This window comes from Cephus cinctus, unplaced genomic scaffold (genome assembly GCF_000341935.2).
Source record: "Cephus cinctus unplaced genomic scaffold, Ccin1 Ccin1_scaffold1073, whole genome shotgun sequence".
Classification (NCBI taxonomy): domain Eukaryota; kingdom Metazoa; phylum Arthropoda; class Insecta; order Hymenoptera; family Cephidae; genus Cephus; species Cephus cinctus.
The window spans coordinates 1-13393 of NW_014333593.1; the positions used below are offsets into that span (position 1 = coordinate 1).

General features: G+C 36.7%; 2 protein-coding genes across 16 annotated transcripts in view; one reads left to right on the forward strand and one right to left on the reverse strand.

Annotated features, from left to right (window-relative positions):
* Window positions 1-356: 356 nt before the first annotated feature.
* Window positions 357-7595, reverse strand: LOC107271972 (ATP-binding cassette sub-family G member 1). 10 transcript variants are annotated; one of them, XM_025089250.1, is made up of 12 exons: window positions 7459-7594; window positions 6554-6830; window positions 4434-4551; window positions 3645-3834; window positions 2937-3082; window positions 2620-2858; window positions 2345-2544; window positions 2104-2272; window positions 1919-2019; window positions 1700-1855; window positions 1394-1634; window positions 969-1313 (listed from the first exon to the last, which is right to left on the reverse strand). In XM_025089250.1, exons 2-12 carry the CDS (start codon window positions 6723-6725, stop codon window positions 1144-1146), a joined length of 1902 nt encoding a protein of 633 aa, XP_024945018.1. In that variant the 5' UTR covers window positions 6726-6830; window positions 7459-7594; the 3' UTR covers window positions 969-1143. The 10 variants fall into 10 exon arrangements, with proteins under 10 accessions (XP_024945016.1, XP_024945018.1, XP_024945019.1 ...); XM_025089251.1 differs by having other exon boundaries at window positions 6554-6825; window positions 7459-7592; XM_015748629.2 differs by lacking the exon at window positions 7459-7594 and adding an exon at window positions 7122-7420 and having other exon boundaries at window positions 6554-6773.
* An 843-nt stretch (window positions 7596-8438) lies between these two features.
* The window catches only part of LOC107271971, a 57744-nt gene continuing 52789 nt past the window's right edge, over window positions 8439-13393 (forward strand). For 3 of the 6 annotated variants that reach the window (XM_015748622.2, XM_025089247.1, XM_025089246.1), the window contains exon 1: window positions 12754-12986. The gene's annotated coding sequence lies outside the window, so the exon portion shown is untranslated. Of the gene's footprint in view, window positions 8496-11231; window positions 11254-12753; window positions 13061-13393 lie in introns of those variants that run through there. The other 3 variants (XM_015748621.2, XM_025089245.1, XM_015748623.2) reach the window with 3 other exon arrangements.

Below are 13393 nucleotides of genomic sequence, written 5' to 3' on the forward strand. Positions count from 1 at the left end.
AATTCCAGCGATAATTCCCATAGAGATGGCGCGATTTTTTCGATATGCTTAATAAAAATTGACCCACTAAAGTTTCGTCGATGCGATTTTAGAATTCCGTTCGGAATCATCTTATTTTAGAAGGTAGTATTGATGAAGAAAAACGAAGTCAGAATATGGATAATATGGCAGAGATGGAATGTAAATAATGGCAGAGAAAATGAAGGATAGCTAAAAAGGGGTGTTAAAGCATAAGGGAGAAGGAGTAGGAGAAGCAGAAGAAGAAGGATGCTGTTACGACGGAGGAGAGTAAGCGAGAGACAGGACTCATTCGTACTATGGGATATTCGCAGAGGGCAAAAGAATATATACGTGTATAAGTGTTTCAAGATAATTTATTCGGCAAATACGATAATGATACAGCATACGAAGTACAGATGTACTTATATGGTTTGCGAAATATTCGCAATAAGAAAATAGAAATAAAGATTTCGAGAAGTAGTAAAGTAAGTATACGTTCGACCAGTCGAAAGCGTGGGTATTGTTCGACGCTCAGGTAGCGCGCCGACACCAAAGCAAAGTTAGTTTCAAGAAAATCTTCCCACCGGCAATCTCCCTACTCATCTCTGGTACTATATTTAAAATCCACAGTGTTACGTGGATTTTAAATACTGGGTTAATTACTCATTTAATCTAATAAAACTTCTTTCTCAATTATCTTTCATTCCAGAGTTCTCGGATTACTACTTCCTAATTTTGCTAAGTTCATGGGCTGAGTATACAATAAAGAAAACAGTCATACGTATTTATATACTATCTTATTAATATACTGATCACTGTATAAAAAATCCATATATGCTATTATTATTCGAAACGTCCTTTAACTTGTATCCATGATTTCTTTAGCTATCAAATTCAGTTAGGAAACTGATATGAAAAAATAATTAACCTCTGAAAGTATAGACAATCTCTTATCACTAGGGTGTTAGGTGTTTTGTGAACCAAAATAAATACCATTCGTTCAGTATTCGCACAACAGTCATCCTTTCCTGTAATTATTCCTAACTCTAAAATCTAATTGAGCCGTGACAATGACTGCTGAGAGTGTGAGAACTCCAATAAAAATAAAATTTAAAAAATTATCAGCTATGCACAAGCAATGAATTAGCCGTTAACGAAGTGATTCTTCACAAGACGACCAACTAAATAAAGAGCTTGAAACGTCTTGTTAGGCTGAAGTCTCTGTCTCAGTAGATAATAGGTAAGTGCTCGAAAGATAAAAAGAATTATGATAAGTGCCAGAAAATCTAACCAAAAGACAGTGTTTTCCATGCCTGTAAGTATTCAAGAAAAAAAAAAATTATATATTATAAATAATCCAGTTATTTTATTTTCCCTTGTTGGTAACACTTACCCATGGTCCTTAGTAACTCTCGTGGTACCCTGTACTGACAATAAATCATATTAGGTGGACATGGTAATTTTTCACGATTGTAACCATAAGTCGCCACTATCAAAGCTTCTAAACCATAGCGTATATAGCTTATATACATAACCAGTGTCCGATAAATAGGAAGCGGATCGGTCGTACCCATTCCTTGCACAGCAAACAACATTAAGGGAACAGTTATTGCTGGACCGACGAACATACCATTCTGTGAAAGAAAAAATTATTAATTGATATTTTCGACTCTTAATTAATTACATTAATTGAACATACCACTATACTGAGCATGCTTGCAACGGCCAGTCCCATACTTTCAGCAATTAGAGCACAAATTATACACGTGCTGAAGAACATTGAACATCTAAATAGTTCTAATGGTTGTCCCGTAATTGGATAAACCATCGACAGGTATATAATACTAAGTACAATCTGTGACAAAAGTATTGGATATCAATTGATATTTTTCTTAATAATTACACCTAGTAACATCACCTGAGCGGGTATATTAGACACTGTCAATGCACAGAAATATGGACCCAAATCGTACCACCTATTAAAATGCTCTCGTTTAACTAAATGCACTTCGGACGGAACTGAAAATTTCAAAAATATCATATAATATAAATTTTAAGTAAATTTTAAAAAAAAATTACATTTCCGCAAATCGCACTACTCACAATGTAGTAAAATAGGTAACATGGGCACGTACAGAAAGACAATCAGGCAGGTAAAACAGAATCCAAAATTGAAAAGTGTCTTTGATCCGTCGTTACCAATTCCCAAAAATAATCCGCCAATAATAAATCCAAGAAATGCATGTAGAGACATTTTTAAGTACATATAATTCTAAAAGGTCGTACAACGAGATCAAAACAACATGAAATCCTTAATTAATCAAAAATTTCTCAAACAGCCTACCCTATTCCTGTAGAATTGCAACATCATTCTTTTCAGAAGTATCGTAAACTGTTCCCACCAGGAAATTTTCCCGATATTCTCAAATTCCGCATACTGAAAATCGGCATGCGGGGTCGGTACTATCGGCGATCTCTCGGCTACCAAAGTCATCATCCTCTCGACAAGATCCTTACCGTATTCACCAGCAGAGACTTCAATGACTTGAAAAAGAAAAGCCACGTCAAAATTCTATAACCCAAAAAACTAGAATTTGAAAAATGAAAAAATTTTTTTACCAAAATCAGCAGGATTATAATGCACTGGACAGTCTATCCCTATATTATGTAAATACGGCACCACGTCGTCGACGTTTCCTCTGTAAACGCATTGTCCAGCAGTTACCACGTAGACGTGATGAAATTTTGAAAATATACTAGCACTGGGTGTATGAATAGAACAAATCACTGTACGTCCACCTAGTGCGACTCTCCGTAGAAGATCCACACACTGGACAGAAGACATCTCGTCCAACCCACTGAAAAAAAAATTCTCAGACCAAATAACAAATTTCAAATTAGAAAATCAGTCAAATGACTCAAAATTTTATTATTACGTAGTCGGTTCATCCAGGAAAATAACCGGAGGATTATTAACAAGTTCCAAAGCAATGGACAGTCTCTTTCGCTCTCCCCCAGATAGTCTCTCCGTAATCGTATGCCTGGCATTGTTCAGTCTCAAAGTCTGAAGAATTTCATTAACCTATAACAGTGTTAAGAAAAATGATATAATTAGACCAATTATTTATCTATTTGATTTAACCCTTAACCAGCGAGACGATGACAATTCAAGTTACCGGGGGGTCCCTTGGCCCCGCTATTCTTCCCAAAGAATTCGATATGAACACCGGCGCTAGTCCAAGTCAACCGAAACGTTTCTAAAGATCTAACGGGTAGTATTAAAAAAACAAATATGAAGAACGTCCCATACTTATAGGTAAAATGACCAAATGAAATCTCAACTTTTTTTTCTCAAAATAGAACAGACCCAATATTTTCTATTTTGTCACTTGGGGCGCATTTGCTGTTGTTCATACCACTGAAAGACATATGACGCAGCTGGATCGGCGTTTAATATTATAAATAGAATATTCCTTTAACGCGAATATCACGTATTTGCCAAATTTATTAGTAACTTCAAAATATTCTATTGCCCGCAGACTTTAAGAAGTAGGATCCACCTGCGGCACAAAGATCGGAATATCCGGTGTGGGTCTCACAGACCCATCCCGCCGGTTAAGGATAAAAATAAAATATATCCTTACAAGAGATCGCTTGGCGGCCTTTGAAATTCTAGTGTCTAACTTAAGATCAGCGGCAAACCCTATAGCTTCTTCTACCGTTAATCTTGGCTGAGTAAGATCCTCTTGCATTATGTAACAGGACATTTTGCAAAACTTACGAAGATCTCTGTTCTGACCATTGACAGTGATAAGACCAGTAACACCGTTACATCTGAAAATATGCATTACCTAGATATAGTCTAAGCGATCGATATTACGTGTATATCTATATGTAGATACAGTCTATAACATAAATATTGGAACACTATGGGATTTTGTATATCGAATTTTTTGTCTTAAATAATAATTAAGAGAACGACTAAATTATTATGTATAGTGTTAAATCATTATTATTGGGTTACCAAAAGAAGTATTGAATTTAATATTTATTATCATAAAATATATACGGATTCTTCGCTCGTGACAAATATCTGAGTAATTTTTTTACTCGTTCCGGACACGTGACATATAAAGCGATCAATTCAAAAATTCTAGTATTCGAATGCTGTATATATATATGTATATATATGAAGGTGTAGCATACATTTATCGACCAGCCTATGGTTATTCATGCTAACTCTGAAACTACTTTATTTCCTGTGTTAAAGGCCAGGCGGTCGATGGTCTTAAGTATTATGTTATTTTCAATATATTGGTCAACAGTCTTGTCAGTAATGTATATTAGTGTCATGAAGATCATATAGAATAGGGATCAACGGGTCTTCGTTATGTAATGATAAACCGTGTCTATTATACGATAATAATACTCACTTATAGCCAGCAAGAATGTCGAGCAATGTCGATTTGCCTGCACCAGACGGGCCCATAATGGCTGACAACTCTCCGGACCTAAATTGTCCACTGACCCCTCTGAGAATTAGTTTAGAGCCTGCGAACAGAGTGGCATTGTTGTTAACAATCAATTGGCAAGAACGTCAGTTAGCGTGATTCGGCCTTATGGTAGTGGTGAGTAAGTGCCATAATTTTGTCATTTTCTTGACAAGAAAGTGAGAAATCAACTTCGCATGACTTTATGTACACTTCACGCTCTTCCGATCCGTGACGATTTAACGAGACTTTAACATCAGAAAGGCACAGCAGGACAATGAGCGTATGTTCAAAATAATTGCCATGGGCAATACCGTTAGCTTATTTTCTAATCCCGTAAGGTAAGAATGGGTAGATTAACAGAAAAAAATTTCTTTGCATTTTTCATTGGAATTCAAAAAATACGACGTGGGTTTAGACAATTTTTTTTTTTTTATTAATCAGTCAGCTACGTAACGCGATGTAAAAAATTTATGAATTTCTAGGATTAGTTTCTTCTCTTAATTTCGATGATGAAATAATATAGGAACGATCTGTGCGAAACAAGCTAAATAATTAACGTTAAGTAAGATTAAGTAAGATTATTACTGAGTGCTGTATGAATATAATGAAAATATAATAATATATATATAATAGTAATATGATATAGTTTCTGTTTTCATTCTTAGTAAATCCATATCGTAGAAGCCGAATGAGAGTCTGTAATTCAAACACTAAACGATGTACGTATATTTAATGGCATTTATTTGACATCTCGATAAAATTTGTATGCTGTAAATAAAAGATGAAATAGTACTTTGCGATACAAGTGCGAGAAAGCGAACTTTATAGGCAGGCGGTGAAGTTGGTCGCACGAGACGCACACGAGTAACACAACGGCACCAGCCGAAGGCGAGTGCTGTTTGTTTAACGAGTGCGGCGAGTGTGACAAACTTCACGAACTGTGTATAATGTTCGCTTTATTGTACCAGTATCGCATAATATTTTCTGTAACGAATGCATGAAAACCGCTACTTTTTGTGCCTCCAAAGTGACTGGAACATCTCTTCGTTGGAGGAGGCAGCCATGAGAGGAGCAAGGAAGGCTTCAAAAGTGAATGCATTTGATGACAGCGCGCGAGAACAAAGTCTACTTTATCGCACTAGTGCGATAATGTCAAATCGAGCCGACTTGCGCATGCGCAGCATTTTTATCGTATCCATAGATATAAAGCGCCACTTTCGCCACACTTCGGAGGCACGAAAAGTAGTGTTTTTCATACATGAGTTACATAAAATTCCTAATGATACTTTGACACGTGAAACTTGGTAGTCGTTTCATGCGCGAAGGTTGCAATTCCCATTTTAATGCGTGAAAACAATGGCTTTACATAGGAATTGCAAATATTTGGGATCGACAGTAGACTACGTAATCGATCGGATCGATATGTCATCGATTACTTAAATTCCAGAATATTACTTCAGTAGAAGTATCAAAGTAGGTAACGAAAGTCAAAATGAATTTTGATTTTTTGATATTTCAAAGAAATTCACGTAAAAAAAAATAACATTCTCGATAGTCCAATAAGCAATTCCAAGAACCATGGTAATACTGCAATAAAAACACGTGTAACGCATTATTATCATTATTCCAATGAAATTGCAATTCGTTACCAGGAAATGTAAATTTATCGTATCGACCTTAAGAATCTGAAAAATCGTAACACCGTGTCCGGTTCCGTTATGTAAATTGCAACATTTGTCTTCAAGATTTTCCAATTGATACACTGTAAATAGCATTCAGTAAAATAAACATTGACAATAAAATTTCAATAATACATATCAAAACGTCGTACCTACTGTCATTAAAAAAAAAAGCATAGCCTCCTCTATGAGGAAGCAAAACTTTAAAATTCCAAAATATTCTCCACTGATGTCATTCAATTCCTTTATATATGCACTTAACACACTAATAACAGATTACCAACCTACTATGCATATGTAAATGCCAGTTGTAAAAACGCATTAAGCGACAGGAGAATATTGAAAAAACAGAAATTGAAAAAACAAATTTGCAAAACTAACTTTTTTTACCAGTTGGCACTGTATACGTCAAATCACTAAATTCAACATCGATCGGCGTCCTGCCGTTGGATTGGGATAAGCTTTTCTTAAGAACGCCACAAGTGACGTCAGCTGTCCTTGGCCAGTCGCCCAGATGCATGCAGTCTGCAGATTCAATTTCCACGGAATCCATTTTTTTCACCCTCCTTCCCTCTTGTTTCTGAATCACTGCAGCCCGATGCTGCAACGGTACAGTCTAAAAGCCAGCAAGACAATGGCTGCCGAATTGTCAGCTATTCTAGTACAAGAAGGAAAAAATAACGAAAAGCTCTGTCGCAATAGACGGAATGTATTTTCGTAGCTAAAAGTATAGTGACACAAAGACGCTGATTTTTTTCATTGTTTTTTATACCGTACGCCCACACCCCATGTGATTGACACGTGTTGCCAGACGCAACATGGAAGTAAAATTTAGTCAATTTAACACTGAAGACACTGTGTACTAAAACTGCTGAATAATCTGATACACACAATGAATACACCTAGGAGGCAAAGGTCAATCTTTAATTAGAATAAGTTTCTGCCTTACTTTTTACTTCGCAATCAAGAAATTAGCGTTAACCGGAAATCCGTCACAAACTGTCATTCGGTATTTGTATTCGCCGCGCACCATCAACACTCATTCCACAGGCTATACTATAGTCTGTCTGCTATACCCTTTCTTCCTTGCTTTCCTTATGACTGACTACTCCAATGAGGAGATGTGCCAGTCTGCTATACCCTAATTCTCTGATACTCTTATTTCTCTGTTTACGTCTCTGAAATGCAATCTGATTAACCTCTATCGCTTTAGCTGAAGCGCGCACTGCACTCTCTGAACAGTCCCGAGTAACTGACACTTGGAATAGTACGTTAGTTCGACTCACCATATACTGACTACACGCATGCCTCGTTCCGGCGCCTCGTGTAACGTTTTGCTGATAATACAAAGAACGTTTGTTCGCTGTGTATTATCAACCATTATCTTCGAGACAGTTTCTTTCGGTGACTCGGTGTGTCCTATTATTCTGTACTGAACGGATACGGGTGATTGACAGTTAAATTTAAAATGTCTTATATAACACATTTTTTATTTCGATTGACGTTGCTGTGTTGAGATGGATATATATTTATTTTTTTTAGTGATAATTACATATATGTACATCGATATACCCATTTGGTACATAGTATTGATGATTATTGTTATTGCTTTTGCGTGGAATCTTTTTTATCTGCAGTTTAATACTATATGTATACACTCTAGCATGTATATTTACTATAGGTTAGTATGGAATCATGAGCTATTATTTTGTAGGTAAAAACATAAATCATGACTGGAATTGTGCGTTGATTTATGAATCATAAGGTGATTTAGCGTAGTGAATAATTGTTTATTGTAATTTTCGTTAATTTGAATAATGTGGAATAATTGCTAACAGTGTTGTGACATTTGTGGTGAAATGAAATTGACGTACGGTATAGATATGTTAGATATATATACATTGAATATATTATAATTTTAAATACAGATTAGATGATACGGTTAAATATAATTCACTGTTGCGATAATGAGACGCATGAAGTTAGCATGAGTCATGTAGTTGGTCTGCACTAGGATGTATATGTGGAATTTATTTTGAGTTAATGATATTACACACCACAGATACATTTTATTGTGACATATCGACTGTGACAGCTGTCTTAAACTTTCATTATTGATTCAAACAATGTATCAATTGTTTGCAAATACACCAACACACACGTAACACCGTATCGTATAAGATGTCCGTTCTATTTACTTTTTCGGTCAATGAGAGTAAAATTATACAAATATCGTATCACGAGTAGTACCATCTAACGGAATTCGATGGAATCAACTATGAAAATTCCTTGCGCAACGTATTTCAACGGTATTTTACTATTGGTAAGTTAGCGTCAAAAGATAAAAATTTGTATGTTTCTATAGTCTTAAAAGTTGCTGCTTAAGCTTTCCTAATTGCTCCGCTGCTGTTATACATATTGTTATTCCAAATAATCAAACAGATTTTCATGTGACTTTCTTAATCTATTGGTTGCTCTGAATTTGCTCTATTTTGCTCCGCAATTTGTTTTTCATTCTATTAAAGCATCTTTAAGTAACAAGTAAAATTTGATTTTCTCTTGACCCGATTGCGAACGTAGCAATATGAACGTAGTAATATTTGATTTCTTACCGACTACGCTCACACGATGGTCTTAATCCAAAAATCAAGTCTTACTTGTTATTTAAAAATGCTTTAATAAAATAAGAAATAAATTGCTGAACAAAACGAAGCAAATTGAGAGGAATTAATTCGCTAAGAAAATCACGAAAACCTGGTTGGTCATTTGGAATAGAAATTAAAAAAATATTTGTCTGTTTTAATGAATATTTTTTAATCATTGTCTAATAGCAGCGGAGTAATTACAAAAACATAAGGAATATTAAGGAACAATTTTTTAGGCATCGAAAGTATATAAATTTGTATCTTCGACGCTGCTTTCGTTCTAACTTCCCTGTTGTCGTTATTCTTCTGGTTATTATGTATCATTCGAACAGTGCTGCCACGAACGTCAGTATCCCGAAGCTCGTACGCCTTTTTACTCCGTCGATATAGAAACTAGCTTACCTACGCTCACAATATTCTTATATTCATTGCAGTTTTATGGTTTCTCGCAAAGGCATTACAATTTCTAATTAAACCGTCTCGTGTAAGGCATCCCGCGAATCTTCACAGGGAGTAATTAATCAATAATACTACTGTTGCAGAAGTTCGTTGCCCTCGGGCAGTCTTTACTTCCTTCATATCATTCCGTACGTTTCCTCGTCTACCTTAATGTCCATTATTACCGTCATTAACTCTGGTCGATAAACTATTACTCTGTACCGCGTAAATTCCTTAGAGCGTTCTATTAAATGACGGAACAATGTAATGGTGGGAGCAGAGAAGTCAGTGATAAAAGGCAAAGAAGTAGAGAAGACCAGACTCTAATTAAGGTTTTCGTTATTATCATACTTGAACGCATTTTATTCCGTCCGTGATATTAGCCTAGCAACCAATACCCGCCCACAGTGTTATGATGCATGTTCTTACCTATATACAATATTACATCATCAAAGGCAATATCCTTGAAAACGGAAAAATTTTATAAAGACATTTCTATTAATATTAAAATTCATTACCGTCACGCTATTACAGGAGAAATCATTACCGTCCTACGGAAAGAAAGTTACCTGAAGTCATAAGGTTTCGCGTTTAATTGCCTGTTACGGATGTATGCTTTATGAGAAAAGAAATATATGTTCAGTGTATACGACTGGATATTGTAGAAGAGAAAGAGGAAGGCTGATGAACATTACGGAAAATGAAGTATTTCCGGTGATTGGGAAAGAGGGCTAATGCTATGATTTTTCCTGTAATTTTTCGTACGGAATATATCATGGTCACGTTTTCCTCTTTTGTTCTCAACCTTTTTGTTCACTTTATGTTTCCCTTTAGTTCTTATAGGGAAATATCTTTTCAGACGACATTACAGTCTTTATGACAGATTGGACGTTGATATTTAGTAAAATTAGGTATAAATAAATGGATTGAAAAAAAATTCATTACCTTTGACAAAAAATTATTAGCAATGGGAAATTTTGTTGAAGGTACACAGACGCATCGGATTAATATATTTAATTGACTGTAAAATAAGTTTCTCTTTGCTTGATTGAAGAATGGTATTAAAAATTCTTCCTTACTATTAGATATCTCTTTAATTTCGGGTATAATAGTTAACGACAGTGTTAAATTATTAATCTGATGGGAATACTCAAGATCTTGGACCAATTGGAAATTTTATCCGAAAATAATTTAGTAATAATGTTCCATTATTAAATATGGTCACCCATCTGTTAAAATTGCTACTACAGTCTCGATTCGCTTATTATGACGTTCATTTGGTCCGTACGAACGTTGAAGAAGACGAACACGTTCATGCAGTAAATGAGGGCTTGATTTTCATCGACTTTATCTTTTCTTGAGAAATTTTATTAATACGCATGACGCAATTCCTAATTGGAAAGGATCTCAAGTGCTGGCAAAGTCTTCGCCCGAAGTAAAGTCCCAACCCTCATCTAGATTCCCGAATGCTTCTTCGGTGAATCGAAGAATTCAGGAGTCTCGTAATTCAGGAATTCAGGATTCTCTCGCCAGGCATTCAGCAAGAAATTCCCATTGGAAAGTCTTCCCTCTATCCGAACGAGCGACAACGTTAGTCGATTTTTCGAATCTCTCTGTAGGTAATTGGGCCAATCAGCATTGGATGCACCTCAATGTCCAGAACACACGGAAGCGCAAGGGGAATTAGATGGGATGCTGCAGACAGGAGATCCTGGAATCCTGGGATCCTGGAATCTCGTGGAATAGACGTAGAAGATAAAAGCAGCGACGGAAGTGGACGAAGGGGGTCGTGGTATATTCGGTAATGCATGAGAGATAATATTCTTAAAATATTTTTCTATCTCCTTCATATTTCCTCCCCCCCCCCCCATTTAAGGAAAAATTTAATGCATTAAAGGCATTTCTCAAAATGATTACTTAGGCTAGCGGCTTTCTGAAGAATGAGAATCTGATGTCGTTACGAAGCCCAGTGAGTACGGGACTCGAGGGGGAGTGTTGGTAAATATGAAAGAAGACTGCGGCAAGAGAGAAATACGAAAAAGAAACAGAGAGAGGTAGACAGATGGAACGAAACAGGAAAAGCGAATTACATGAAAGAAAGAGAGAAAAAAGGTGAAAAATATTCCTACGAGATCAAAGCACTATGGTAATGGATGCTCAGGAAATTGTCAGAGGATCCGCAAATCTCGACTGGAAGAGATTTGGCATGGCCAATTGAACACGGCGTCCGTTTTACTTTTACTTTTTCTTCTAATCCCTCTAGTCGTTGATCAACACCATATTCCTTGTTAAAGTCAAAAGACCACATTTTTCCCCCCACGAAACTCGATTTGATCTCCTATCCATTTTTCCACCCTTTTTCTTCATCTACCCGTCTCTCTCTCTCTCTCTCTCTCTCTCTCTCTCTCTCTCTCTCACACACTCCCCCTCTTGCCCTGCTTCACCCTTTCACACTCCAACGACCCCGCACAGAATTTACGCCGAACTACAAGACATTTAAATGCCTCCAAAGCTGCTTCTGACGTCTACTCGTTCAAACTGTCAAACCGCCTGTGCTTTATGCACGACTGTTTTGCTTTGTTCAAAATTGTTTTTCAATTCAGAGTAAAACCGATGCGTGTGCGTGAAAATTATTCGCACGAAGTACCAGAAAAATAACGTCCCGCCTAAACAGAGCCGCTGTACAGCGATAAAGGAATTTCAACAGTACTCCCCGTCCAAAATTATACCGTTAAGTTGATTTTCACCGAAAAAAAAAAGAAAAAAACTCAAAATTCATCTAACCATAAAATCATAAGACTGACATTCAAATCCGTAGAAAAACGTTACCAGCAGATAATACGCAGAGCGCTTTTGAATTCCCAAAGGATCCCCACGAAACGATCAGTACAAATGTGTCTGACCCGTTACGGAAATTACCACTGGTATACTTTATCAACCTAACGAACAGCCTGAAAACGATTCTGGACGTTCCGTACCGTTTCTCTTTGCGTTACGAAACGATAAGTTATCATGCTTCCCATACTACATGCGCGATCCAATAAATATAATATATCACCCCGCGTTATATCACGACCCGATATCACGTCGACTCTACCGGGCATCTGTGGAACATACGTAGGTATACCCATAATCCCCCTCTTTACTCGTTCAATAAAACTTATCCGTAAACTTGCTCGTTTCTGTTATCATTATTTATCTGGTATCATATCGTTCGCTATCAACGCAAAGTGGCTCCCATATAAAAACCCATAATTCGTCTAGGCAAATGATCACCAGCAGTGACAAGAACATTTTCGCTAAACATTACTTGCAACAGGAAAACGTAGACGTTACGAACAGAGTGTTGAGGGTAGATGGTGGATCTCTATATTTTCAAATATATATGTGTATACGCCCATACACATACTATACTATATACTTTACTATAGCTGTATAGGAGGGGTTGAGCCAGCCAATGGTTCGCGCTTGATGCTGTGCTCAGTTGGCGGTCGAACTCCGCGCGCGACGCATCTTCTCTGATGCTGGCCCTTATTTCTACGATCATCGTCAGCGAACGAAGCACGTGGCCATTGACTTTGCATTTGGGTCGAGAAGAATTTTCACGTTGTTTCGTTTTTTTTTTTTTTTCATAAGAGCCACGTGACGCTTTTTGATAACAGGATTATTCAAGTGACCGAACGTTGTTCTCACGTGTGCGAGGAAACTGTGTTATACGAATTAAAAAAGGGGTGAATAAAGCTAATTTGTATTTCGAATCAACGTGAGACGTTGACGATCGAATTTATCCTTTTTTTTTTAAGGGGTAAATTTTTTATTTTACTGTCAAACGCTTTTCCTTTGCATTTTCATTAGAAATTTAGACAGCCAAGGATTTCGTTACCCTGGACGAGATTCTTCGTAGCTGGGGAACGATTTAGAGCGATGTACGGAGCAGATAAAAATATACGTGAAAAATCTCGGCAACCGGCCAACTGATGTTCCTGCTGCAAGAACACGCGGCTCCCTTTGATAAGATAATTAAAAGGAATCGGCATTCGTTTGATATATTGTGATAGAGGGATAGGGAAGGATGGGGATTAGAATCGTACCTACGTGCATTCATCTTAAGTGTAACAGTAATATGGGGGGGACGGGG